The following is a 27,619-nucleotide window of genomic DNA, read 5'->3' on the forward strand; positions in this document are numbered from 1 at the left end:
TCACTCGGTGCCAGTCCATGGTTTACACAGACAGGAAGTATTTATTGTCTTTTTTTTTTTTTTTACATGTAAAAGTGTTTACAATTGTCTCCCACGCCAACACTCCGGAAGGCCTCAAAATGACTGACTGAGGAAAACGTACGCGTTTGATTATCAGACTTTACTCCTCTCTTTGCAGAGTTTAGAAAGACAAGTCGTCATTGTTACACGCATAAGCATGTCGGCCATGTTGGAAGCAAGCGGGTGGTGTCGGCGTGGGGGGGGGGGGGAACAAACTAGCAGCACAATTTCGAGTACAATTATCACTTGCGTTATAATCGAGTGTTCACGTCATACCGTTTTCATTCACGTCTAGCTTTCAAGTGTCTTTAATGTTGAACCAATTGAGTCCGTTTCACAGCTTTAGAGGTGACTTGATAAATTAGCTGCCTGTAGGCGGGATCGAGCGTATACGTAAGAATCTATTCAGTGCTCTTATTTGCGAGGTGCGATTTTCTTGACGGCTTGGAGAACATCCGCCACTTCCACTTTGTTGCCAAACTCCTTCTCGCGATGCTCCAGTAGGACCCCCTGTAGACCACAACGTCGAAGTTTGTCTTACTAATAAGCGGAAATCTCGTAAGGTAGAGCGAAATAAGCTCGATGTAGAATATGGGAAAAAAAAAACATTCTGTACGACGCCGAGTGTGATAAGTACCTGTTCTCCCGCGCCGATGACAAAGACACCCCCCAGGAGGAAGCCCTCGCCCAACACGTTGCCGTGGTAACCGGCTCTCCAGGCCCGCCAGAAGTTCTGCAACACGCCGAAGCGCAACAGCCCCATAGCACCCATTTTTCCCCCATAGAAATGTTTCTGTAAGGCAGTGGGTGACTGGTTAGTAATAAATGAATGACAAGAGGCCACCTCCATATTTTTCTCTATTTTTAACTGTCATGGCAACTTGAATTTAACAGCCCAACTGACCTTTTCATCAATGTAAACGTCCCCAGTGAAGTGCAGCCTGAAGTCTTGGATCTCGGTCCCGACGCGCTCCTTCACCACGGCCACCAGAGGGACCCCAAGCTCCTCCAGCTGAGGCTTCAGAGAGGACAGCTCGGAAGCCTCCTGCAAGGAAAACATTTGAGTTGTGTTCTGGTAACCTTGGACTAGAACATGAGCTCTGACCTCTCTGCACAAAAATCATCCGGGCCGCCGCACGGCCATGATGACGGCGCCGTTCTTTTCCCACAGACTCTTTGCTTTGATGACCTTGCCGTCTGCACACGCACAATGGAGACAAAAAACAAGATTACAATGACAAAACAAAAAGTCACACAAAGTTTAGAAGAAATCAAGAGGTGCTTTACGTACCATCAGTGGTGGAGAGCAGGTCAGCATCAGCGAGATGTTCCAGCGAGGCCTTGCCCACATTGGGGAGAGTCAGATTGGAGTTGACCAGGAAGACGCCAGCGAGGGCGGCGCCCACAGCTCCCAAACCAAGAGACCACATGCCCATTCCCAAAAAGTCGAGGTCAGCGACGGACTCCAAATCTGCAGGACAAATAACACAAGACAATGTTTGATTAGCACAATGTGCACAGACGCTAACACTGACTGCGTGGTAAACAACTAATCCGACTTGTGTGGAAAAACAAAATGAATTTGAAAATAAATCAATTAGAGAATCCCCAATTTTTATAAGCCTGCTCAAGCAGGTTAAGAAACGCTTATGTCACACCATGTTGGCAACAAAAGGCGAGTTTTGGGAGGAGACAGACAAACAAGTATCCTTGCCTGGAGCGTGTTTGTCTGGCTCAGGACTGGCTTTGGCACTACTTTGCCACCGAACTTCATTCAAAGCCAGCGACGGGAACGCCACGCGGCGGTAGAAGGGAGAGGAAAGAATTTGCCTTAAAGGTGCCAGCATCGCCGCTTTGAGAATGTCACTGAAAAATGTACAAGCTTTATGCAATACATGACGCGTTCAGGGACTCGACATCATAAAATCTCTGTGTCGGGACACTAATTATGTCTTGAATGAATTATAATTTACTATTTAATGATTACCTGTTTAGTGTAGCACATAATTATTAGTTAGTTGTATGAAATGCAAACAGGTGGATACACGATGAGAAACTTCCTGGTTGCGAAATGACGTTTAATTTTAATATACCTTGTTGGAATAGATGAAATGAGCGCACTCTGCCCTCTATCTATCGTTAATCACTACTTTCTCTTTTGCTGAATTTAAAATGACACAAAAAATGACAGTTAGCGAGAGCCGAAAAAAACCAAGATAGACATTTAAATATACTGACTTGTTTCCATTGTCTGTTGCGGATCAGCTCATTCCAAGACAAATCCCCAAAGCATTTGTGAGGCGTCAAAATGACGACGATTTTGAAAGGACAGTGAGTACTTCAACGACTGATAAGAAACGAGTGCTCAGTGGAAGAGAAAAAAAAACAACACCCATGAATGCAACAAGGAAGAGTTGTATAATTGTGTCATGGGCAAGCCAATAGGCTGTCATCAAGGTTACACAATAATTGTTGGATTGTATTAATTTAGATAAAGTGGTAAAAAAAAAAAAAAGTAAATAAGCACAGTCAGCGTTGGATTAACAAAAAAATTGTAATTTGCTTTTTTGTGTATATTAGGACTGGGTGCTCCATAAGCACTGACTAGTGTGTAATATCTATAGTTGTAGGAAAACAAATAATGATATATCTTTTTTCTTTTTAATTCATGTGACTGAAATTCTGCCCTTTGCCGGGGTCAATAAATAATTCTATAGGGGGACAATTTGTTAAAGCACATTGTGGAATGGCATATATATATATAGTTTATTGATTTATTTCTATTATGTTATTGGAAGTGAACTCAATTGGTACGTTAACGCCAGTAACGAAAGAGTTAAGGGATTGACAATGAAAGCTTTAAACATGCCGCTACTAGGCTCTCGTCGGCGTTAGCATTTAAATCGCTTAATGAACCCATTTATGACCGATTTTCCTTCCACGTCGATCGCCATTAAACGCTTCACATGCGTGCTGCCGGTCACCAAATGTAAACAGCAGCGGTGCAAACATTCACGTTGACCTACCTGACGTGACGCGTCCAACAAAGCGGTTCCCGCGCATGCGCACTGACGCCAAGCGCGAGGTAAACTAATCGAGCACAGATTGATCGCTCGCTGAGTGGATGCCACTACAGACAGAGGCCATTCTTTATCCAAAAAACATTTCAGTTTGTATTACTCACTGACCCATTTATTATTTTAAATCACGTGTTTAACCACAACAATGGTTTGTTCTTCCTCATAGTTTCAGGTGGGCTGCGTGGTTGTTTACAAACATCAGAGCTGCTCCCTCAGAAGAGTTTGGAGTCAGATCGTCATTAAAGGCCACAACATCAAACCAGAAACAACGAGGGAGCAAACTGTCAAAGTTTTGACACATTTCATAACGACATCATCAGACATGGTGATCCACCTTGTGCATAAATACCGATAGGGTCAGGTCTAGCGTTTCATATCATCTCGCATTTTGCGGGCGGTTCTGAGGACAGCGAGCATGTTGACTTTATCCCCAAACTCCTTCTCACGATGCTCCAGCAGAATTCCCTGAAAAATACCAATGAAAGAAAATAGAAATTAATCCAATTTTATTTCAATCCAAAACATCTTCACAGTTGAAGTTACATTTTAATGTCCTTTTTTTAAAATGGGTCATGGCATCTACCTGATCTCCAGGCCCAATGACAAAGACTCCCCCCAGGACCAGTCCTTCCCCTCTTAGGTTTCCTCTGAAGCCCCTTCGGTAAGCCCTCCACAAGTTCCTCCACACTCCGATACGCAGGAACACGGAAAGGAACATCCAGCGCTCTTGAGGCCCATAGAAATGTTTCTGTGAGGAAACAGAAAAGCAGCTTAACAGCTTACATCTCGCAACAGTGCTTTCCTGTTTGTTATAATTTCCCACCATCTGATCCACGTAAACTTTCCCGGTGAAGTACTTCTTGAAGCAATCCAGCTCCTTGCCAAGGTTCTCTTTGACCACAGCAAAGAGAGGCACCTCCAGGTCCTGCAGCTGGGACTTGAGAGAGGACAGCTCTGCAGCCTCCTGCATCATCATAACAACGTCACTTTAAATGTTGGCAGTTCCACAAACAGTTCCACAATAACACCTCTCTGCACAGCAATCATCCTGGCCGGCGGACCACCATGACCACCGCTCCGCTCTTCTCCCACAGACTTCTGGCCCGGTGTCTCTCATGCACTAAAAGAGCCAAGACCACTGTTAAAGTGATATTATCAAATAGTTTGTCTTTCCTAATGTGGTCCCGAGAGTAAGCAATGTACAAAATGAAATGTAAAAAAAAAAAATAGAGGCGGTCGATTCACACTTACCACCTCCGGTGGTCTTCAGCTCGGTGTCCTCCAGCACCTGCAGGTCAGCCCATGTCGGCGAGGTCTGGAACCAGTCGGTGACGGAGCTTATAAACTCGGCCACAAACAAGCCGACCACCTTCAGTATGGCGTTCACCGTCACCATGGCCACCTTACAAGACATATTTCATTTCATCAACGGTGTCTCCAAGAAAAATGTTCCATAGAGAGACGTTACTCACCGGCCTGTGGTCGCCAACTAATGAGCAGGGGATCTGCGGTTTAAGCCCTGAAATGAGCCCAATCTGTGGAAAAGCCTTTCTTACGTGAGCACAACATAACAGGAATTCCTTAAGAAATGGCTGATGTGAAATGAGGCTGAACCCTCAATACCAGGCACCGCCACCACACTTTAAGAATTGACTTAAAACAAGAATTTTTGTTTATGAACATGAGTAAACATGATCATTTTTATTCTAGTTGGGTTGCTTCTCAAAAAGGAGCATTTTAGAAATACATATATACTTGGTACGTCAGTGAAAATATTCTAGCGTCTCAATTTGGTCCAATGCTGACATCTGCAGGATGTTAGCAGTACTGCATATACGTCACCAATATTGACATTACAGCGCCATCTTTATGCGTCTCTACTACTCTATTTTGTAACTTTTTTTCTTAACAGCTTGCGGCGAAGATAACAACTTTGCAATTGAACCATAGACTCCACTCTAGAACTTGGTAGTAAAGTGACCATCACCTGTTTTCCATTTTTCAATACTGGGTTTTCTTTAAAAAAAAGGTTTTGCATCATTATCTCCCCCCCACACAAAGTATTTATTCCAAATCCTAAAATGATCTTACAAAGTGAGGATAACGAGCTTACTAGTACATTGAGAGGAATGCATGTGAAAGCTATCCAATAAATGGTCAAAGAGCTTCCCATAGTGATCGTTCTGAAGAAGCTTCCTTCACAAGAGGAATGTGCTTTGGAAGCAAGCTGGGATATTGGGTGACAACATACCAGCTGCCTCATTCCTTCTACTTCATGCAGCAACGTAATAAACATTGGCCCCAATGTTATGTAACTTTATATACTATATTCCGATATGCTCAGAATAGTCAAACGTGTGTTTTGCACAACTTTGGATGTCTCATATTGGCGCACACACAAAATACTTGACTGCTAGTGGGAGGGGGAGGAGGCAGCCAATCACAGCGCAGGACATGCACCCCACCTCCCGAGCAGCCATTGGTGGCCTCCCTAGACTGGGCTATAATGAAGCCAATCAAAATTGGACGTGGAGTTCATTTCTGTGATAACATTGGTGACATTGGTTGACTTCCAAGTTGGGTTTTTTCTCAGTAGGTTGGAATATCAAGTGCATGAATACACATTTAAATTGTCAGTTTCATTCAAGGGGAAGTCAACATAAACCCGGCATTGAGATTAGTATTAATTAACATTGCATTTGTGGGAAATTAATTAAGTAGAAAATTCCCCCAAAACTTTTCCCATCTGGGGGGTGCGGCCATTTTGCCACTTGTGGTCGAATGAAAATGACATCACAGTTGCTGGAGACCAATCACGGCTCAGCTTGTCACAGGACTGGAAAAATAAATTAGCCGTGTAAGATGTATATTATTCATCTCTGCACTAGACTAAAAAATGGAGTTATCAAATTCTCATGCAGCGTGGCTCAATTGAACCCAAATTAAATGTCCGATTTATTACGTCCAAACATCAAGAAAAGATTCAGTGCACTGTCAGACTGTGTTACATAAGTGTAATTTTCAAAATTTCAACTCACAGGTAACACTGTCAACATGAAACGGGCTGCAGGCCACATGAACGTCGGGGGGCTTTTAATGCTGTGTCCTTGAACCTATGAAGAGGAAAAACAAACATGATTTTACAGCCTGGAGGAGTTTTATCTCATACAATGTGTTAAAGTCAAAATCTCCCCAAATGATACGGCAACCCTGTTTTTGTGCCGTGTCTCTTAAAATCTACAGGACGTAAATGCTTACGTTTTTTTCTGCTAAAATTTGGTGTCATTTTAAAAATGATCAAATGTGTCATGTCAATTTTGAAGTATATATTTTTTTAAATGGTTGAATATAAAGTGTAAATGTATTTTTGGCCAAAATCTAATACAGTATTTTTGTATATTATAAAATAATTTTGCAAAAAAAAAAAAAATTATAAATTTAGCACAAAAAATACATAATTTTTTTTTTTACTTTACTAGCACCAGCTTAAAAAAAACGTGCTTACATTTAAATGTTTTTTTTTTTCCTTTTAGCCTCAATTTACATCATTACAGAGTAAATTTGAAAATGACCAAAAGTAACAGGTTCTCTCTCAAATAACAAGTCTGAGTAATATGCGACACTGTACTGTATCATTAACGCCTTCCTCGAGTCAGTGTGTGTTTGCAACAGAGTAGTTTAATGTTTGAAAATGTTATTTCAGGTAACACAAAGGTCGCCGGGCCCTCGGGGGGCCCGCCAGCACATCTCCGTGCGTCAACCTTCTCTTTGGACTTTCAACCTGATCGAATCGTACTCATAAAGCCGTCTGCGCCTCACCCGTTCATATAGTTGTCCCTTTTTTTTCCACATTAAATTAAAATAATTGCTCTTTTTTGCTCTTATCAAGTCTCGCTTGATAGCTCCTTATTGGGACCTTATTTAGGTAACGTTAGTCAAAATGGCAGAAGACCCATGTGACTTCTCTGAGCCAATCAGTAAAAAGAAAGTTGTAATTATTGTAAAGTTAACCTTGATCGTATTATTACACAGTATCATCATTTTTTGCACTGCATATTGAACTGTCCGGATGTACCTAATATTGTGTCCGGCTAGGATATCAGCAATGGAGTATTTATTGGAAATGTAGGGCAGTCAGGAGATAGCACTTATCTTTAACCAGAACCAGAACGAGCTTGTCAGGACAAAAAAGAAAAATAAGCTCATTCGTGGTCAGTCATTAACAAACAGCCGAGCAACACTTGGGTCGTCCAGAGTTTTTTTACCCCAATTCACATCCAAGATAAATAAGAGGCGGATCACCTGTTAACATTTTTAACAGGTTCTGTTTGGTACCCTTCAAGTCTTCTCTGGTTTCATCCGGTTCTAAAAAGGAGAAGTAGCAAAGTCACAGAAGATTCACAAGACTAGTTTATAGTGCATAGAACAAAAGTCTACACACCCATGTTCAAATGCTGTGTTTGGGATTACATTGCTTATATTAAATTTGCTGAGAACTGTAGTTCTGGAAAGAAAAAAAGAATACACATTGTTTCTTATTATTTACGTGTGCATCCACTTGTTTTTTTGTTTTTTTGAAGATATCACCAGGACAAAGATGTGATGATGAGGAAATGGTCCCGAGTGTGTAGAGAGCAGAACAGAGCCTCAGGCAGGACACGCATGGAGGCAAGCGTTGAAAAAAAACAGGTGAATGTCTTCTTGTAACTCAATTAGTTCTTCTGTGTAATGTAATCGATGCTGTACTCTAGGTAGAAATATAGATTTGGGTTTTTTTTTTCAAACTCCTCTTCACGTTGTTGTCTTTTATACTTAATAATTAACCGTTATAATTTCTGCTCTAATGAAATTAAATACAGTATATTCAATAAGATCAAAATAAGAAAATATCAATGAAAATAGTTTTTCAATTCTTTTTTTTTTTTTACATCAGAAAAACCTGATATTTGAACAGGGGTGTGTAGACTTTTGATATCAACTGTAAGCATTTTTTCCACTTCACTCCATTCCTTAATTTTCATCCAGATCGATGAAAATGTGTTTTCTGATATTTTGTTTGCTCTCGACACAGCATCTTGAGGCCCACGAGGGGTTAACGTACCGTTACCGCGAGCACTTGAGCCCTCCCATCCGTCACCGCCACCCCCCTTCTCCTGGAATGGACTATCCCACGGATTCACATGACACATGCATGTGTGTGTGTGTGTGTGTGTTAACCCCATGTATCTATATAAAGGACCATGTGGGCTCGGACGTGGAGTTTTTTAGTAGCCCAGAACTTGTGTTGGCTGCCTCGCTCTCTAGAAAAAAGACAACTAGCGGCAGCGGGAATATAAACTTGTCAAAGACCAGGACTGATCGCCTGTGGGAACTGAGGAAATCTTTTCCAAAGCCACCCCCCTACCCTAACACACACACTGCCCAAAGCTGCCCCCCGTAAGCAAAAAAACGCAAAATGGGTGATCTGCCGGAGGACGGCTCGTTTATGTTCACGTCGGAGTCTGTGGGAGAGGGACATCCAGGTGAGCTTTGCATTTCACACGGTATCCTGAAAAGTTTTTATTTTTTATTTTTCAAACTTCCTTTCTATTCCCGAGGTAGGCATGCTCGGCATCCCATTCATAGCGCATGTGTTTGAGGCTCACTCGGATGGACCACGCCGGTGGGGGGGGACGGGGGGGCGCTCGTGTGCAAGCAGGGGTGGATTAAGTTCCATGAAAAGTAAGCAACTTAAAAAAATATATAGTTTTCAGTAGTGTTTGACCGATTAATCAACCGGCCAAAATATTCTTATTATTATTTGCTCATGCAAAATCGGCAACAACACCTAAAAAAAAAAATAAAAAAAATCAGCTTTTTTTTTTCCTACGCATTACAGCATAAGCCAAATTGTAATAACAATCAAACATAGTCAAAAAAAAAAAAAAAAAAACTTAATTGGCTCAATCGGTTATTGGAATTGTACCAAATATTGGAGTCGGCACCGGCCTAAGAAGAAATCTGTTATTGATCAGGCAACATGTTAAGTGCCGGTAAAAACACAAATATTAGATGAACTGAAGACTAAAATATATCTTGCGACCAGTCCATGTTGTACCCCGCTCTTTGCCTAAAGTCAGCTTAAATTAAAATGGACAAAATGACAAGTAGCTCTCAGATTTGAATAAAAAGACCCAACTTACTAAAATACTCCTATATTATCATGAAAATCAAAATCTATTTTTGTTAAACTGGACCTTTTTGCCTTGAAAAATAAAAGCTTACATTTTTCAGTGACAATCACAAACCACAAGTTTGGAAAACTTCATCTTAATACGTCAAAAGATAACATCAAATCTTCAATCAAATGGTTCTGCCATTGTACCCACCGGACTTTTGGGATATCGGCTCCTCCCCCCCTCTACTTGCACCTCCTCCTCCTGTCAATGTGTCATAATCCTGTCAAAGTCCACGTTGCTACATCCATAATCAGTAAACACAAGCGGAATAACACCTTGACCCGCTTCACAGACGCACACATTATGTAACAATCTTTAACTCCTGCCCCAAAATATTTTTCTTTTTTTTTTTTTGCTTTAGTTGGGGTAAACACATTGATCTGCTGAACAAGCTAATATTATGGATTGCAAATACATATTTATATATCATATTTATAATAGGATGTTTCTGATGTAACCTCTGAATGGGATTGCTTCATCCCGTTAATGTGTGTGGGGGTGCACACAAAGCGCACCAGATGAATAGGACACTGATTGTGCCATTGTTCCACAACACATTTCCTTTTTTTTTTTTTTCCTGAACTTCTCCAGCAATCTCATGCAGGAAAAAAAAAAAAAGCAGACTTCTGATGGATTCGAACTGTCTTGACCTGACACTTCCTTATCGATGTGTTTTCTTCTCCCTCAGACAAAATCTGCGACCAGATCAGCGACGCCGTTCTGGACGCGCACCTCAAGCAGGACCCCGATGCCAAAGTGGCCTGTGGTGTGTAAATTGGAGCTCTCGAAAACATTCCATCTGGAATATGGGTCACTGCGTGGAGTGCATTTTTTGAGCTTTTTAAGTATGACAAGGCGATGGACCTTGTGAAGTCGCGGCTAAATGCTAAGCAGATGTCACGTCACCGCAACCCAAAGGGTCCAAGTCTGATCTTTTTTTTATATATATATATTTCTTTTAGATAGTTGTGATAATGTTCTGCTATATTGCGGTTCATTCCTCACACCTTTCTATTATATACATTTTTTATTTTTTATTTTAATTGATCAAAAGGTCTTTTTTTTTATATAATGTAAAACGCCATTTACCTGCTAACAAAAACTAGCTTATAGATGTTCTGGTAATTATTAGCCCTCAAACAAAAGCTACAAGATGGTAAACAAAAAAAAAGCTGCCATATTTGACTGTACTTGTTGAATGCGTTGGGCAGAGACGGTGTGCAAGACGGGCATGGTGCTTCTCTGTGGAGAGATCACGTCCCGCGCCAACGTGGACTACCAGAAGGTGGTGAGGGACGCCATCAAACACATCGGCTATGATAACTCCGATAAAGGTGATACAATAATGCGTTGATCCAAAAATAACAATTTGAAGGTTATTTTGAATGATAGTTCATTTCAACCATCTGCTCTTCGTCATTGTCAGGTTTCGACTACAAGACGTGTAATGTCCTGGTGGCTCTGGAGCAGCAGAGTCCAGATATTGCTCAGGGCGTCCATGTGGACCGCAAAGAGGAGGACATTGGCGCCGGCGACCAGGTGGGTCTTTACTAACGTCCATGTTGAATTCTGAAGTCTAGAAACCTTTGAACCAAAATGTATCGTCCCGACTCGCTTTGTGTATTTTCAAGGGTCTGATGTTCGGCTACGCCACGGACGAGACGGAGGAGTGCATGCCGCTCACCATCGTTTTAGCCCACAAGCTCAATTCCAAGATGGCCGAGCTCAGACGCAATGGCACCATCCCGTGGTTGCGTCCCGACTCCAAAACGCAGGTTCTATTATTATTATTTATAAAATCAACATTATTAGACTGGGTTCATGTTTATCCTTATAGTTTTAGGGCTAATGAGGCCAGGTCAGTTTCATAAAAGTGCCAAACGAATTCCTGAATGACTTTGTTTGGAACAAGAAGTGGAAGATGAGCTCACCTTTTTTGTTCGTCCCGCAGGTGACGGTGCATTACGAGCAGAAAGATGGCGCCGTGATCCCCAAGAGAGTCCACACCATCGTCATCTCGGTGCAACACGACGACTTCATCTCTCTGGAGGAGCAGAAGAAAGTCCTCAAAGAGAAGGTCGGGTGAAGGTTTCTCACCTATGCTGTGGATGGTGCAGGTGTACCTAATGAAGTCCATTTCTCCTCAGGTGATCAACGCGGTGGTCCCCGCCAAGTACTTGGACGCCAACACCATCTATCACCTGCAGCCCAGCGGACGCTTCGTCATCGGGGGTCCTCAGGTGACCCCCCCCCTCCTCCCAAGACCTGAACCAAGCGCCATCACCGAGTTGACTCTTTTTGCTTCTTCAGGGGGACGCCGGTGTCACGGGCCGCAAGATCATTGTGGACACATATGGTGGTTGGGGGGCTCACGGGGGCGGTGCCTTCTCCGGCAAGGACTTCTCCAAAGTGGACCGCTCGGCCGCCTACGCCGCCCGCTGGGTGGCCAAATCTCTGGTCAAGGCCAAGCTGTGCAGGAGGGTCTTAGTGCAGGTGGGTGCCGGTCCTAAATTCTGTTCATGGAAGTCAAATTATAACAGGCAGTTCTGGTGTCCTTTTTAGGACCTCTGGAAATAGCCCTAGTGGCTGTCTATCAAATTTCATGATGCTCACCTAAAATGCCTCTAGGGTCTCATTTTATAATTCTAGCGGGCATCACCTGTCCAAAACACAAAATAGAGAGTATTACCTGTCCAAAATGGCCGACTTTTGTTTTCGACATTGGCTTTTCAATCATGTCCTCCAGGTATCCTACGCCATCGGTGTGGCTCACCCTCTGTCCATCTCGTTGTTCACGTACGGCTCGTCCAGTAAAAGCGAGTCGGAACTGCTGCACATCGTCAACAAGAACTTTGACCTGAGGCCAGGAGTCATCGTCAGGTAAGTGAACTGAGTACAGTACAGTAAAGGACTCGTTATGGGTGCCACTAGAGGGCGCCAACAGTACACAGTGTATTTTTTAAATAAAGACTAAATTACACTGTTTGGCATATGTAGATACAAACTGTTATACATTTATATAACATGTGATGCAAATTTGCATGTCAGTCATGTAAGAAAGTAAAATACAAAAATATATACATGTAATCGATATTTTAAATATAAATTGTTTTACCAAACATTGTGGACACATCTTTGGTCGTTTCTTCTCACCTTTTAAAAAGCCCAAATTTTGTTCGATTGCAATCACGTGTCAGTTTTCCTGGGACTCTTGTCAACTCTCCTACTATCAAACAAACACTACAGAAAATGGCGGCAATGCATTGTTTTATTCATGAAGGATTATAGGAATGGTTCCATGAGAACATGGCTGCAAATCAGCAACAGCCACAAAGATGGTAGAAGACAACAGCTGGAGCGGAACTATCATGTTGCCAACCAGGTTACCATTCTTGCCTGTGGTAACAATGGTCATGTCATTTCTGTTAACTGGTCCGCCACATGCTGATCAAAAACAGAAACTTAGTTATTACATGAAAAATATACATAGTAGTCGAGAATAGGCAACTATGGATATTCTTACCCACTCTGATCAGAGAAAATAGGATTAAAGCTCCCAGCCAAAACTTTAGGTCCATTTAGTTTGTTTCTATGGAGAAGAGAAACACAAAGCAAGGAAAGGGTTAATCAAGAATGAAGCCTTTAAGGCAGGGGAAAAAAGCAGCAATGTGATAAAGAGCTTTTATGTGTTTTTGTTTTTTAATTTACGCAATATCAAAGACATACAACAAACAGTATTACACAGTCGGATGCGTGAAAGGTCACCCCAAGCAAGCGAGTTAAAAGTGTGGTTACTTAACTTCTTTGTGTGCGGTCTCTGCGACATGGCTGCTGAATTCCTATTGGTTGACAAAAAATTTGTCTCATCACTTCCTGGGAATCATCACTGAAAAATAGTATACAAGCAAAAGGGTTCAAATCATAATTCAAGCCAGTCGACATAAAAAATTTAAAAAAAAATGGCAATGATAATTAAATTGAACTTTCCTATAACGCCTGGAATGATTTCTCTGCAGGGAGCTTCAGCTGAAGAGGCCCATCTACCAGCAGACCGCCACTTATGGCCATTTTGGTCGGCCCGAGTTCACCTGGGAGGTTCCCAAAAGGCTGGTCCTCTAAGTTCTCCATGTCCTTGCAGTAAATACTTACTGAAGGACATGAACCAAACCAAAACCAATCAAACCAAAGTTATCAAATATATCGTGGCTGAGAAAAGATATTGAGATGAGAAGGTGTAACGTGAAGGACACCTAATGGGAACAAAGACACCATTCTATTAAATTGTAGCTTGGTGCTCTTTTTTTTTTTTTCTTTCCCAATGCTGATGAACGTACAACGCCAATGCTGGAGATGTTTTTTAGAACAACCATTAGTGTACTTAGTGCTGAAACCAAATCTTCACTTCTCAATATTTGAATGTCATGTGTGCTGCTGGAAAGCTGGTCACAATCAACACGGTGCTCTACAAAACAGGTCAATAAAAAAAAAAAAAACATCTCTCATCAGAGGTATGTTACAATCAAAATACGTCAAAACAGACATTCAGTTGTGTATATATGTTCACATTCAAATCAAAGCAAAAAAAAAAATCCACAAAATGGCACAAATATAAATGTGTCTGAATATTTAATAGTGCCTCAGAAAAAAAATCTGCATTTGTTTTTGCCATACAATTCTGAAAACATGACCTTAAAAAAAAACAAAAAAAAAACACTCATCCTATTTGACAATACGCTTAAAAAAAATGCTTTGTTTTGATTCCAAGAACAAATCAAATCTGAAAAACCTCAATTATATTCAGTATTGTCCTAAATATTTGATGCCTTTGCTTTTTTGGCAGGTGGTACAGAAACAAAAACAAAAATGAGCTCGCAGCACAAAGAAGCTCATTTAATGTGCTCAGAAGCTGCCAAATGCCTTTACTTTTATCTTCATCATAAAAAACAGTTATTTGTCATTAAAAAAAAGTTCTTAAGTGCTTTTGTTTTATGATGAAATTGAAAAATAATGTCTGATGTAAAAAGCTTCAAGATGGCAAAAACTAACAAAACAAAGCAAGAGTATTTACATAAACAAATGAAATCCTAAAATCCCCCTAAATGGCACAAATGCTGACAAAAAATTTTTTTGCCATCTTAAAATTAAACTTGTCATAAAAATTGGCAAGAGCCCTTTATCACGCAACTAAAAGTAAAAAAAAAAAAAAAAGGCACAAATGCCAAAATGTCACTGCCTTTTTTGTTAAGCATGCAACTTTAAAAACAAATGTTTTTCATTTTCCATTTGTTTTTCAAATTGCCAAACAAGAGTCTTAATGTGTGTTTTAACGGGCATTATTTTTTTTTTTTGTGAGGGGGTGTTTATGTCTTAATTCTCCCAGAAAATATTCTTTGATGAAGTGATTGGTGTCCTCTCTGTTGTCATCTTTTTAGTTGGCAGAATATAACTGGACTGTAAATAATTTAACTAAAAGAAAATTAAAGGTGTCAATTGCCTATATGCAGTGTTTGTTTTTGTGCAATAAAGCAAAGGGCGGGGGGGGGGGTAATTTATTTAAAAGGGTTTATTTGTGAACATAAAGGCATAAACACACACACACACACACACACACACACACACACACACACACACACACACACACACAGACATACACACAGTATACAATCATCAAAATAGAATTTACAACCGCAACCTCTTTGGTTTGCTTTGAATTATAAGGCACATGGGCAGCTGAGTTGAGTACTGAATATACACAAACAGTATGTACATTTAATATTTAACTACGCGAGGTTAACAGGTTAATTATTCCATAGTCTAATGATTGCATGATAGCTTTTGCTAATATTTAACATAGTGTAGCTTGGCAGCACAGTGAGCTAATCTTGGAATGTTTTTATTATTTTTTTTTTTTGCTTTTAAACCATAAAACAAACAAAAAAAAAAAGTGTACAATGGGTTGTCAACAGTAGAACAAGGCGACAGAACAGAAGTGAGTGAATTGTTTTATGTCCTAACATTTTCCTGAGTGTAAAGATGAGTCAGTAAATGAAAACAAATGGGGAATTCAGAAGGCAAAAATTTGAATGTGAGGGGTTGCTCAATTCTTTTTGTACTCGATTATTTCCGTATGTAGTCCACTTGTGGAAAACAGGATAAAACCTCAAATTTTGAATGAAAACCAGAAAAAGGGATGTATTTTTTATTTATTTTTTTTGCTAATTTATGATTTCTAATGAAGAAAACTTCCACCATCTAGTGGACAAATATAAAAGAAAAATAATGGTGAACTAAAAATGTAATGTGGCACTGCTGGGACATTTAATTTCCTAAGCACTCTGGCGGAAGTTAATATAGTAGTAATAAGAATAAGAAGTATTTTATAAAAAAAACATATTTTTTCAGGTGTTTTTTTTTTGTCACCAGGACCTTCTGTGTTTTTTAATTTTATATATAAATAAGACACAATAAGGAGAACAAAAATTTCTTGAAATGTATCAATGGAAATTTCAGGGGGTTTCCACAACTAAGAAAGTGTTGTAAACATACTGGCCTTTAAACAATCCAAAAAAACAAAATATTGATTCTTTTTATATATGTATAGTTCAGGCTTGTTAAAATTGAATTTTTTTTTTTTTTTTTTTAACTCATTTTTAACAGCAGTTTTATGGCCATTTTTAAAGTGAGACAAATGACGTACTGATGGAAAAACAAGTGACCTAAGTCTGAAATGATGACGATAAATATAAATTAATGACGCGTAACAAGTATGACAATAGCTGCATAGCTCATTTTGGTTGGCACACCTCTGGAGTACAGCATAGTAGAATATGTTGGACTAAGCCAATGAATGCCTCCACACCCACACATTAAAAAAAAAAAAAAAAAACCTCTCTTAAACTAGATGTCAAGGCAACGTGACTATTTTAGGCAACGTTAGGTACACCTGGAAATGGCGGAGTATTTTTTGTGATCACATATTGATCACATTTTGGAGGCAGTCTAGCTTTTTTTTTTTTTTTTTTAAACTCTGAAAACTCAAGATAAATCTGTTGTAATCTTTTTTCCGGATGTATTTATGGTGTACCTAATACTGATCAAATTGAGTATACTGTACAATATTGCTTTGACGGATGCGATAACGTTACAATCGGCGATATAAAGAGAGGCTTTGTTATTAGCACCGAGGCCACAGGCACAGTGATATTTGGCACACTTTTGACAGCAACATTGCCTCTCAGAGGAATATTATATATATAAAAAAAAAAAAAAAAGAAGCTTACAGTGAGCGGATGGAATGCACAGAAGTCTGCGTAGCATCTTTGGCAGAGAATCGTATAGCAACGGAGGTCTGTTGGCAACGTTTGGACAATCAAGCGTCTGCATTGTGAGGCAGCATCAGTACTTGGAGAAACAAACAGTGATAGAGATGTCAGTGGGAACAAACATCATTTGCGGTACGAGTAGGGGGGACCTGCTATGTAAATCTGTGATTTTTAATCTTATTTTTAGATTATTATCACAGATATCTTTTTTATTTCCATACCTGGTCCCCCCCCCCCTTTTCTTTATGTGTAACAGTATTTACGTAACTGGTCTGTAGGACAATCTGAAGAGTTTATTGCTTCTGTCCTGACCTTCCTCCTATGTGAGCAGCAGACAATACGGGCTTTCTAATTTGAGCTGACGCCGTCCAGCAGCTCGGTGTTTAGCATGCGCGCACTCACCAAATGAAATGGGAAAAAGGCCCGGTTGCAATCACCTGAAGAGGAAAACATCCAAGGTCACTTGTTGAGACGGAGAGGGCAGGAGAGGGGGGGGAACGACAGATTTTTCTTAATCTGATGGACCTTTAGCTCTCCGATGCTAACACCAGGCGCTGAAGGCAGGCCGGCTGGCGGGGTGGAAAATTTGGTTTCACACACGTGCAAAATGCAGACAGGCGGAAAGGAGGCGGAAAAGCTCTGATGTAACGACAGAAAGGTTTTCCGTTGGGGCTTTGCTTGAGTTCAAATCTTCATGGGATTGAGTGACTCAACTGATTTGACAACCCCTGTCCTGGAAGGATAATCCAGCACGTCGGAGGGGGCCCTACAGGATGGACATGTTTTCGGATGGGTGCGGCGGTGGCGGCGGACCCAGCGAGTCCATCTTGTGCTCCCTCCCCACGCCCCCCAGGGAGCCCCCTCGGGCCAGCACGGCCACGGTATCCCCCGAAATGCCGGCAAACTCGAAGGCGAAGGTCCCGTAGAAGAGCATGATGATGACGCAGAAGACCCACTCGAAGATGGCCGAGGCGTGTTGCAGGATGAAGCTTTCCTGGCAGAAAAACACGCCGCCTGAAAATGTCGTTAAGGATCGTATAAAAGAGCTTTGGAGACTACTCGATTTGGTTAAATCAAAAAAATTTACGGAAAGCACAAAAATTGACCACGGGCGGTCAAAGAGGATACTGAGTACCAGGGCGACGAGGGCGAGTAAGGTCATGCAGAGCCTCAGGTGGGCCACATTGTACTCCCCCTGCGTCTTGGCCAGCCGGTAGGTCAGCGCCGACTGGAGGCACACAAACAGCATACTGGTGGGGAAGGCGATGCCAGCTCCGACATAGTGGAGAATTTTGGCATAGTCCACCTATCAGAAAGAGAAAATATTTGGATCAGTGTTCTCCTTAGAGCCAGAAGTATTGTTTTGTGTGTCTACATGTGTTGCTGCACAGATTGTGTTCAAATATTTAAAGCAAAGAAATATGGTACATGTGCTCCCTCTAGTGGTACATAAAATAATTCATGTTTAAATTGGGCTTCATTTTTTTTGTCGTATTTTTTTGTACATATATTACAAGCACTGTTTGTTGTATTAGAAATTCCGTTTGTTGTTTATTCTTTACGTGCTGTAATGAAAAGCAATTGCGTAACATACATTTCAGATTTTTTTTTTTTTTAAATCATAGTTGCCCTCAGATTGAAACCATAACTCCAATTTGGAGCACATTTCAAATGATTGGGATTGGCGTGAAATAGGACAAGATGTCAGAGCATCGCAACAATGATGTCATGTCTGCAGACATAAATAACAGTATATTGACTAAGACTCCCTCCGAGTGGTTTTTCAACCTCTTGGTGGCAGCTGAGTCACATCGTGCGAGTCGGGCTAGCTTCAGATGTTACAGATCTGCCCGGTCATGTCACCGTACGCCTCAATGAGTCGGTTACAGAAATAACATATTAGAAGTCAGTGCTACAAATAGTTTCTAGTCATCTAATCATGACGCATAAACGCATCTCTGAAATATATTTCATTATTGTTCTGGTCTAATCTATGTTGTTGTTGTTTTGTTTGTTTTTTTACAAATCTGTAGTTGAGTATAGAGATATGTACATGTTCAAGGTGCTAGCAAAAACTAGCATTGACGTCACCGTGGTTATAAACCTTTCCACAACTTGCATTTAAATGCAAGCGGTAGCAACAAATGCAAACAAAGCATTCAACAACGCTCACTTCTCTGGCATATATTGACGGGCAAGAGACTTTCAAAAGAGCCACGCTCACAAGCGTCATCTATTTACGTCCGTCTGCCCGACAGCGAAAGCCCCCGTGGCCACGCCACAGCTGTCCCGCCAGCTCGCACCTTATGTAACAGCGAGGCGACAGGGCGTGCTAACGACGTCACGCCTCTCCTGCCTCTTTGATCAATGTCTTCCTTGGAAAAATGTTTTCCCCTTCCTTGCATTCAATGATTGGAGTGTCACTATTCCTCCACCGTCATTTACATCTTTATTTCCTTTCCCCCCCCAAGCATGCAGAGAGCGTGGGCCAAGTTCAAGAGCATGCATTTGGTTAAAGATGGAGCCCTCGAGCACATGGCTCTGCCCAAAAACTCTGGATGCCAGACTTTATGAGTCACTGACTCTCCCCCTTTCGGCTTGTGCAGGGAGCAGGGCCCCGGAGGAAAAACAGAAACCAGGTCGCTATTGTTCAATATTATAAACATAACTCAAAGTACTTGGAAATGATGAAAAATAACATATTTGTGGTGATGTGCAAAATATTAATATTATTTCAGCCTATTTGCTATATCGCCATGTTGTTCTATCCCCTCCAGGTTCCCACAAAATCCCAGCCGGAGGTTTTATTTAGCATTCCTGTAAGACCCTCCTCTCATCTTGGAAAGAAGCGGACGACAACCATCGAGGCACCCGGCCAGCTCTCCCCAAATATTTAAACTAAGTAGAGATTCTTTCCAAGGAACAAACATCTACAGAGGAGCGAAGAGGATCAGCGCCAACAAACTGACTTAAATAAACATTAATGGACTCCTCCTTGTGAATGCAAGATAAGTGTTGATAAGATTTTAAAAAATGAAGCATTCGGCTTGGAGATCATACCTGGAAGTTGCCCACCATGATGAGTCCAGCCGCACAGATCCAGCCTGTGGAGAGACTCGCCGTGTTGAGGACGCAATTTTGGTGCTTCTCAATGACGTGGGCGTAGCGGAGCAGCACGATCACCATGACTGTGAAACCAAAAATATTTAGAGCAATTGATCATTTGGGTACAATTATTTGATTTATTATTGATCGAAAGGCAAACATTGACTTGAGGGGTTGGGTGGTATTATATAAGAATAAAGGTGAAGGAAAATGGAGGAGCTACAACTGACTGTTTGATGGGTTAATGAGATGTGACTGGGCAGGCATTGTTGTGTGCAAGCCCCCCACTAGTTTGTCTTTGTCTGGGACCTTTGCAGCTCCTCCACAACTGACGCGGGCTTGAGCAGCTTCTCGCTAAAAGTGGGCCACGGAGGGTGAGATGGCAGAATGAGAGGGGACAAGGAGCCCCTGGTGTCTTGACACGCAGCCCGTATATTGTACTAAAGCGTCTCTTTGTCATCCCCGAACCGGCGTAGTCATGGCGAGCGTGGCTGCTGCTGGGGGGGGGGGGGGGGCTGCTCCGAGTTGACAACCCTCGACGCCGCTTTTGGCGGGATGTGGAAATGTCAGGGAAGACATCTCAGTGCACTTTACATAACCTCAACACAAGGATTACTCAATTAGAAGAGTCACATGAATTTAAAGGGCTTTAAATGTTGCTTTTAAGGATGGTAAGAGGGACGTGTGGCAGCATGCGCAAAAAAAAAAACGCTACCAGCTATGAGAGACAAGAAACAGATAATTTTCTTAGTCATGCGATCATCAATTATTCTTTTCATCCAAACAAGTTTAATTTTGTGTGTATGTGCGGGAGAAAAAAAAAAAAGTCTTGGCAGAGTGATTTGAGTAACAATCGAAAGGGTGGGGGCGGGCGTAGCATCTCCTTGTAAACAATCTGGTCTTTTTTTTTTTTCCTTTCTCTCTTCCCTCTTGTATAAAATGAGAAACATGCTGGCTCACTGAAAGGATAAGTAAGTCAACAGCGGTTTATTGCATTAGATTATGGCATTTCTGGCTCTCTGCTGCAGACTCGCCGGCTGTCGACCTTTTCCCATTGCTACAAAATGACTTTTGAGACATTACAGATGAGGACGTGGCAGCTCGCTTAGCATTAGGCGGAAACTGTAAAATGTCCAAAACTGCGACGGAACGTTGAAAGATGAGAAACACTCGCACTGTTAGATACAAGTATCATCAATGTTTGTAACAAATTATATCCGTAAAGTTCGCATTGCTCATAATCTTACCTATTTCCTTGAAAATTGCGATTACAGACATTATAGAACATCTTGCGCAACACCGAAAGAATGAGACTAATTTATCACGAACGCACACATGACTGGGCTTTGATCACGATCCAAATCGGGATCCAAACCGGATTACACACGCGCTGACCTCGCAAAGTGGCGGGCCGACTTAAACAATCGACAGTTGCAATTGAAAGACACACCACACACGCACAAAATAATAATAATAAAAATATCAGCAGGTTCTTATCAGACCACACCTTACAGTTAAACAAACGCCAATGTCCCCCAAGTGGGGGATTTATTTCCGCCCGAACATTCTCTCCCACAGGAGCTATGCGGAGAAATAATACAACTATTGTCTTTGAAGGATTGTATGGGCAAAGAAAAGAAACCAGAGTGATGGCTTCCAGTTAATCCTCGGAGCCCATAAATCAATCGGCTATTTACAACGGGCTCTCGTACGGCTACCGCTTCGTTACGCTTCTCGGCCTGTAGCTAATAAATAAACTTAGATTTGATTATTATGATAGATAACTGCTCGGAAGCAGAGAAAGAAAGGAAAGCGTCGATGAAGGGGTGAAGAGGAGCCACGACAACAGAGTCACTGTTGTAAATTATATACATTGAATGTAGCTGCCGGTACGGCTCGGGCAACAGTCCAGTGCCAACCAATCAGAGCCAAGAGACTGTCTGTAAATAGCAGAATGGCGACTCCTCGTGAATAAACATGGCGAGGAACCAAGCCCCCCCCCCCTCCTTAAACACGAACGCACGCACGCACGCACGCACGTACGTATTCACACACAGCATGTGTGAGCCACAGCTGGGAAACATTAACTACGTGAGGGCAGTCAGAACCAGCACTTGGCACAAGGAACAGCACGTGTAGACTAACAAAAAAAAACGTTTGGGACGGAAAATGGACTGAAAAAAATCTGTTCAGATGTTGAAATGATTTTGTGTACCTAGCTTGATTTTGTTGAACGTTAAGGAAATGGATTTGTTCATTTGAGGTTTTTTTTTTTTCTTTCCTATATCGATCATTTGCAATCATCTGCATTAGTTCTCATGGTTCATTCAAGGCCAACGCAATTTAAATGTCATACTTTTGAATGTCAGCTTGTACTTCTGCATTTCTTCCGCTGTGAAAGGAACGGAAAGAAACAGCAAGATTGTCCGGGGCACGGATGATTTCATAATAGCAAGAGTAATGCCAGATGTATATAAAGCTGCTTTTGCCTTGCCAGGTAAGCACGCGCTAGCTTGTATTTTGAAAGAAGCTCAATTTGCTTTCGACGCGATAACAGGAGACATAAACAAATAAAGCGCTAATGACGGGGGGTGATTGAGTTTGTGCAAGCGTGTACACAAGATGCCTTACCCATGAATGAGCCTGTGCTGCAGATAAGGCTGAAGAAGCAACTCTCCGGCGGAAGCGTCCCACATTTACTGCAAGACCAAAGAACACGGACATTAATGACATGAACAACAACAATAACACATAATTCTACAGAGTAGATTGCCGATAAATGAAATTGTGTGACTCTTTCCGGGCGGTGAAATCGAGGCTTTTGACACACACGGCTTCTCTTTTGAATGAACAGCAATTGTTTTGTTGGTGGTCTGCTAATAGAGGCCGTCTGTCTGTGCCCGGAGCGGCTGCCCACCAAAAGCCAACTCAGCTGACTGCAGTCACATGCAGTTTTTCCACACAGTCGGAATACAGTAGACACGCTTGATTATTTTATCTTGACTTGAACTCGATGAATTTTTCTTTGGCAGCGCAAATGGCAAAAAAAAAAAAGTCTGGACAAATCGCAGGAATTGCACTTGACCTCCAAAGTTGCGTGAACTTTTAATCCACATTTCTTTGTCCATAATTACGCATTTGAACTTCAACCTTTTATCCCGGCGGTGTATTTTCGCATTGCGGCTGACTGTCGGCTGGCTTACGCAAGAATTGGCAAGCTTTTTATCACCAAACCTGGTGGAGTACCGGATCACAGGCCAAGAAAAACATGTTCAATTTAAGAGAACTTCAGACAAGCACTCCCCCCCTGTCGTTTCATCTCCCTTCGTTTTACATAACCTCTTTGTTTGGTCTCTCTTTTTGTTTATCTTTGGTGACATAATGCATGATTTATTGTTTTTTTTCCTGAAAAGATTTCATCCAGACATGTTACATAAATCTATCGAGGGTCTAACTAGCCTTTTCATGATCAAACGCCCGAGTTAAAGAAAACAGCCACCGCGCTTTGGTTTGCTCCCAAAGATGCAAACTCTGCGAGTTGTGTGTTTACATGATTGCATGGGGCCGGCCGGGGCGGGATCTGCTTCTGAGCAGCCACAGTGGAAGGCGAGACGCTTCAGCCCCCCGAGTCATTTTCCCAACTCCGGCGCTCACGTTCATGGGGAGAAGTGTCTCCTTCGAGTAATAGTGTCCAACTCATTCAGTTTCCTTCGGAGGAAATGAGAAACTTGAAAAAACTGCTCAAATATTCTAAAGAGATTAATTCTAATGACAATATCTTTTTTTTTTTTTTAAAGTGAAGACAATTTGTCATTTTAATATCGACACAAAGTTGATGAACAATTTGTCTTTGCGGGCCACATAAAATGATGTGGCGGGCCGTATGTGGGGGGGGGGGGGGGGGCGGACCTCGGGTTTGACACGTATGCCTTAGAGGAGCCGCTTTTATCCGCAGGAGGGACGGAAAGCACAATGGCCCCCGTGTTCCTGTTTTTAATGGTCAGACACACAGACAGAAAGGACAGGGGGGGGAAGACGTGCAGGAGCGTGGGTGGGGGCCCTCACTGACCTGATGAGAGGTATGTTGTCGAGTGTGCAGCACAACACTGGGCCACTCTGCAAGGACAGCTCCTCTTCGCACGACTGGTTGTACAACCTGGAAGAGCACACCAGTCGACATTTTCTGACATCCTCCAAGCAAAATAAAATGCCAAGTCATGACGTATGTATTGTACATAAACAAGCATAGCAATAGAAAATAAGGAAGTCAAAAAAAAAAAAGGAAGCAAAATAAGGAAATTTCAAATTGTAAAGTGAAATTGGCCACCATAAAAACGATGCTACCAAGCCTATTTTTCTGAATGCAAGACATTTGTACTTCTTTTAAATTTCAAGGAGTTTTATTTTTAAAAGCGTGTGCGTGGAACCTAAAATCAAAGATTTCCTGTCCCAAAAGAGAAGATGATCATACGTACCAGTTATCCACTGGGCAGACGTGCTGGTTATAGAGGGCCATGGCATACCTGGGGGAGGAGAGCAAGAGTAATTAACCGAAACAAATAGCCACAATTCACTTCTTTTATGGGATGTTGTTTATGTGCTTGGCCTTTTTCTGCAAAGATGCTTCTTGGTTTGTGAATTCTTGGCTCTCGATCGTTTGCTACAAAAGCAGCTTGTCCTTCTCCCTTGCATCTTTTCCAACTTTCTCCTGTTGTTTATTCTCATCTGTTTGGAGATGATCATTTTCTGTGTGGCATTTTTGTTTTTTGTTCCTTTGTGAAAATGTCTCTTTGCCTTTTGATGGGTTTTATTTTTGATATTATTCACTGGCAGTCCAGTAAAAAAATGGCATTTTTGACATTTATATCCGTCAATGGCAGTGACTGTCATTCAATATGATCACGTAATGTGTTTCAACACTATACTGAAAAACTGTATATGAAACCTGATGAAAACAAAATTTGACACCCCTGCTTTAGGCACGGGCAACCTGCCATTTCTTATCACTCCGTCACCCAAGTCGACGAGGCTACAGACAGATTACAGTGTGAGTGTTTTGTTTGAGTCAATCTTGGGTTAATCGCATCCCGGCTTCCGCGTTCACTTTGATCAGGTTGCTGACCAGCTCCACAAGTCGGTGATCGGAGGAGCAAGATAAAGCCGACCGTTCTTCAGATTGTCGCATTGTGTGACGCCGTCATCGTCAAATAAATTTACAGTTCCCGCTCTGTCCTGACATGCACTGAGCCCCGTAACGCAGAGATGTAAATAAGACTCAAACAGAATGAAGTCATCAAAAGCCTTGCGATCTGTTTCAATACACAACACGGCTTAGCCAATAAACGAAAAGCTTTTTAGAAAAATTCAAAGACGCAAATATTCTGTTGTGATCATAAAAAGCGGTTCAAGATGAGTTCGAGTGGCATTTAAGAATGTTTCCGAGGCCGAACGTGTCCGCGCCATAAAACATCTTCTGACGTGCGCACCTGCTCCACGCACGCATCTTGGAGAGATTAATTGTGTTGTCACAAGCTGTCGGAATACAGAACATGCCTGTGTGATATACAGAGTCTCGGGCAGAATTAGAATACCTTTTTTTTATGCCTCTAAAATGGCACATAAAAACCTTGAATCAGTCGTACATGCCACACGGCAGACATTGTGGCTTTAAAGAGCTCTTGTGAAGAAAACTCTAAGGTGAGCGTGAAACCCCGTCTCAAGGTAGCGAGCAAACAAAGCCCACTTGAGCGCTGACAAAAAAACGAAGGAGGACGTGACCAAAGACGTTGGATTAGCGAGGGATTTTCTTCAGAGCTCCATGAGAAAGAATCGTGGGTGGCTGACGTTTAGGATATTCCATTGGTTTGCTTTTTGAAGGAAAATACCAGAGATGGAGCTCAAACTAAAGTTCTCATGAAGTAATAATAACTGCATAGAGTTGTTTTTTTCCAATTTCCAAATAGAACATAAAAAAAAAAGCCTCTTTCATGGAAAAATCTGCTACGGTCAACAGTTCCACAGAGCTGCGCAAAAATAACACGGGGAGACCACAGGAAAGGGTGTGATGCGGGAACGATGAATTCATTTGGGCTGTATATACCGATGGAGCTATTTTTAGACCTAAAGTTGCGACATCCCCACAACACGCGCGTCAAACTTGTGGCACATCATTTGGTGTGGCCCTGGAAGTGTCTGCTTGCCACCCTTTTAGCTTTTCAAAACTTATTTTCACGACTGCCAAACCCTTATAGTAAGAGGGGGTGTGCACACTTGCGCAACCACATTAAATCACATTTATTTGTTTGATTTTTACAAGTTTGGGTTGAATTTTTCCCATTTGAGTTGTTGTAATTAAAAAAACCTGCCATATGTAGACTTTTTATATAAATATTTATTTTAGGCGTTCCTCAATGTATAGATGAACATAGGGTCGGCAGTTCATACTTTACATTACGGTACGTCCGCACACTATTTACTTTCCTCCCATCCTGTCGCCAGTGGCGAGAGAAGTAAGTTATGCAACAGGTCACATCCTTTGACATTGCAGTCTTCAGGACAGAGAGGGAGCGGGGGTTGACTGCTTCTCGAAACAAGGCGCTCTTGAGAGCCGGACGGGAAGGAACCTGGATTTGGAGGGTGGTTGAAAGTGAAATCGGCAGATCGGGAAAAACGTGCTCATGCGTGACTACAGCCGAGGTGTGCTTACATACACTATGTGATCTTGTTCCTCTAAAATCAAAACAAATGAATGAGACATCTTCTTCACACAACCTAACAAAAATCTTTATCGGTTAATGAATCTCACAAATCAATTGTCCAGTGTTTTAAGGCACTGTTTTTTAACCTTCAACACCATTTGCCTTTGTCCTGGTTGTGTGCTAGGATAAGAAGTGTAGAAAAATAAACAAATGGCTTTTTTTTTTTATTTTAAAAATCAAACAAATGGAATGTCAAAGTGACAAACTACCTTTGAGTAGCCGTTAACAGGATTGCAATATTCCGGAATCTTTGCTATGTCATTCTTGTGCTAACATGACACGGCGCATACATTAAGTTGCACTCTTTGTACACAACTGTGAACATTTGGAACGGAGCCATCTGTCTCTCTGCCCCTACGACTCCCCTCCTATGGTTCGCATTCCTCTTCTAATAACAGCGGAGATGTCAGCCTGAACATGAACACGAGGTACTCACTCAAAAAACGGAGAGGCTGTCAAGAACATTTTACACCTTTTTAAAATTTTTTTTTTTTTTTTAAAAAGCGATTCTAGGGTCCCTTCTTCCTGGAGAGCTAATCCTCATGCAATTACCATGGCTCCCAGGAATTCAGGGTAAACATGTAGCGTTGCTCTCTTGGAGGCAAGAGGAATCACAAGTTTGCTCATCTAAGCAGTCCCCAAACCTTTGTGTAACACGGAGTAAAAATATTTTTGGGGGACGAACATAAAAGGAAAAAATGTCGGAAAAAATACAATTGAACAAAAGGTGTGCTAGTTCGGTCTTGTTTTGGTTTGCAAAAAATGACACTTCATACAATTATAAGGTTGGAAAAGGCAGCAGGAAATTTGGTGTGGTTTTTCTTGTAAGTCTCTGCATAGTCCACCTTGACTTTAATCCAGAACACAAATGAGTGTGTCAAAGCTGTTTTTAAGGCTTCATTGCCTCATTTGTGAGCTTGTCTCAACCTAGGCAATGTTAGCCCTATAATATATTGTTCATGATGTTCAGGTATTTCAGTAAACATGTAAGTTTGTGGAGCAAACTTGGTGCATGACAATCACCTGGAGCCATAAACCCTTTCCATATTGTTAACATCCATCTTAAGATCCATGTT

General features: G+C 41.6%; 3 protein-coding genes and 1 pseudogene across 10 annotated transcripts in view; 1 reads left to right on the forward strand and 3 right to left on the reverse strand.

The window, feature by feature from the left end:
• On the reverse strand, positions 1-3,605 carry LOC147049954 (peroxiredoxin-like 2A). 5 transcript variants are annotated; one of them, XM_085921547.1, is made up of 7 exons: positions 2,299-2,823; positions 1,775-1,926; positions 1,352-1,531; positions 1,166-1,257; positions 965-1,105; positions 698-853; positions 1-570 (listed from the first exon to the last, which is right to left on the reverse strand). In XM_085921547.1, exons 2-7 carry the CDS (start codon positions 1,905-1,907, stop codon positions 475-477), a joined length of 798 nt encoding a protein of 265 aa, XP_085777673.1. In that variant the 5' UTR covers positions 1,908-1,926; positions 2,299-2,823; the 3' UTR covers positions 1-474. The 5 variants fall into 5 exon arrangements, with proteins under 5 accessions (XP_085777673.1, XP_085777678.1, XP_085777677.1 ...); XM_085921552.1 differs by lacking the exons at positions 1,775-1,926; positions 2,299-2,823 and adding an exon at positions 3,490-3,605; XM_085921551.1 differs by lacking the exons at positions 1,775-1,926; positions 2,299-2,823 and adding an exon at positions 3,475-3,601.
• On the reverse strand, positions 3,460-12,448 carry LOC147049955 (peroxiredoxin-like 2A; annotated as a pseudogene). Its single transcript, XR_015067359.1, has 10 exons — positions 12,048-12,448; positions 11,482-11,871; positions 11,290-11,402; positions 7,443-7,505; positions 6,179-6,253; positions 4,613-4,675; positions 4,392-4,542; positions 4,169-4,260; positions 3,724-4,104; positions 3,460-3,605 (listed from the first exon to the last, which is right to left on the reverse strand). The product of XR_015067359.1 is annotated as a peroxiredoxin-like 2A (transcript).
• Positions 6,158-14,855, forward strand: mat1a (methionine adenosyltransferase 1A). 3 transcript variants are annotated; one of them, XM_085921545.1, is made up of 12 exons: positions 6,158-6,180; positions 7,721-7,829; positions 8,212-8,662; positions 10,047-10,124; positions 10,570-10,692; positions 10,785-10,897; positions 10,990-11,133; positions 11,310-11,435; positions 11,476-11,598; positions 11,669-11,851; positions 12,105-12,238; positions 13,375-14,855. In XM_085921545.1, exons 3-12 carry the CDS (start codon positions 8,596-8,598, stop codon positions 13,475-13,477), a joined length of 1,194 nt encoding a protein of 397 aa, XP_085777671.1. In that variant the 5' UTR covers positions 6,158-6,180; positions 7,721-7,829; positions 8,212-8,595; the 3' UTR covers positions 13,478-14,855. The 3 variants fall into 3 exon arrangements, with proteins under 3 accessions (XP_085777671.1, XP_085777669.1, XP_085777670.1); XM_085921543.1 differs by having other exon boundaries at positions 6,165-6,180; positions 11,506-11,598; XM_085921544.1 differs by lacking the exon at positions 6,158-6,180 and having other exon boundaries at positions 7,582-7,829; positions 11,506-11,598.
• The window catches only part of LOC147049957 (transmembrane protein 150A), a 16,057-nt gene continuing 1,046 nt past the window's right edge, over positions 12,609-27,619 (reverse strand). Inside the window, exons 3-9 of the mRNA XM_085921546.1 lie at positions 24,261-24,308; positions 23,855-23,941; positions 22,417-22,484; positions 19,741-19,868; positions 17,809-17,986; positions 12,882-17,694; positions 12,609-12,802 (exon numbers count right to left, since the gene is read on the reverse strand). Of these exons, the coding sequence (XP_085777672.1) occupies positions 17,447-17,694; positions 17,809-17,986; positions 19,741-19,868; positions 22,417-22,484; positions 23,855-23,941; positions 24,261-24,308 (757 nt within the window). The 3' untranslated portion in view covers positions 12,609-12,802; positions 12,882-17,446. The remainder of the gene's footprint in view (positions 12,803-12,881; positions 17,695-17,808; positions 17,987-19,740; positions 19,869-22,416; positions 22,485-23,854; positions 23,942-24,260; positions 24,309-27,619) is intronic.

The sequence above is a fragment of the Syngnathus leptorhynchus genome, chromosome 10 (assembly GCF_054491065.1).
Source record: "Syngnathus leptorhynchus isolate UIUO chromosome 10, UIUO_Slep, whole genome shotgun sequence".
NCBI classification, from domain to species: Eukaryota; Metazoa; Chordata; class Actinopteri; order Syngnathiformes; family Syngnathidae; genus Syngnathus; species Syngnathus leptorhynchus.

What these genes read in the sequence shown, in the direction of transcription:
- mat1a (XM_085921545.1), top strand. Translation starts at nt 8,596, where the DNA reads ATGGGTGATCTGCCGGAGGACGGCTCGTTTATGTTCACGTCGGAGTCT. An exon ending in CTATGATAACTCCGATAAAG is followed by an intron (nt 10,693 to 10,784) that starts GTGATACAATAA and finishes CGTCATTGTCAG; the next exon opens with GTTTCGACTACAAGACGTGT. An exon ending in AGGCCAGGAGTCATCGTCAG is followed by an intron (nt 12,239 to 13,374) that starts GTAAGTGAACTG and finishes ATTTCTCTGCAG; the next exon opens with GGAGCTTCAGCTGAAGAGGC.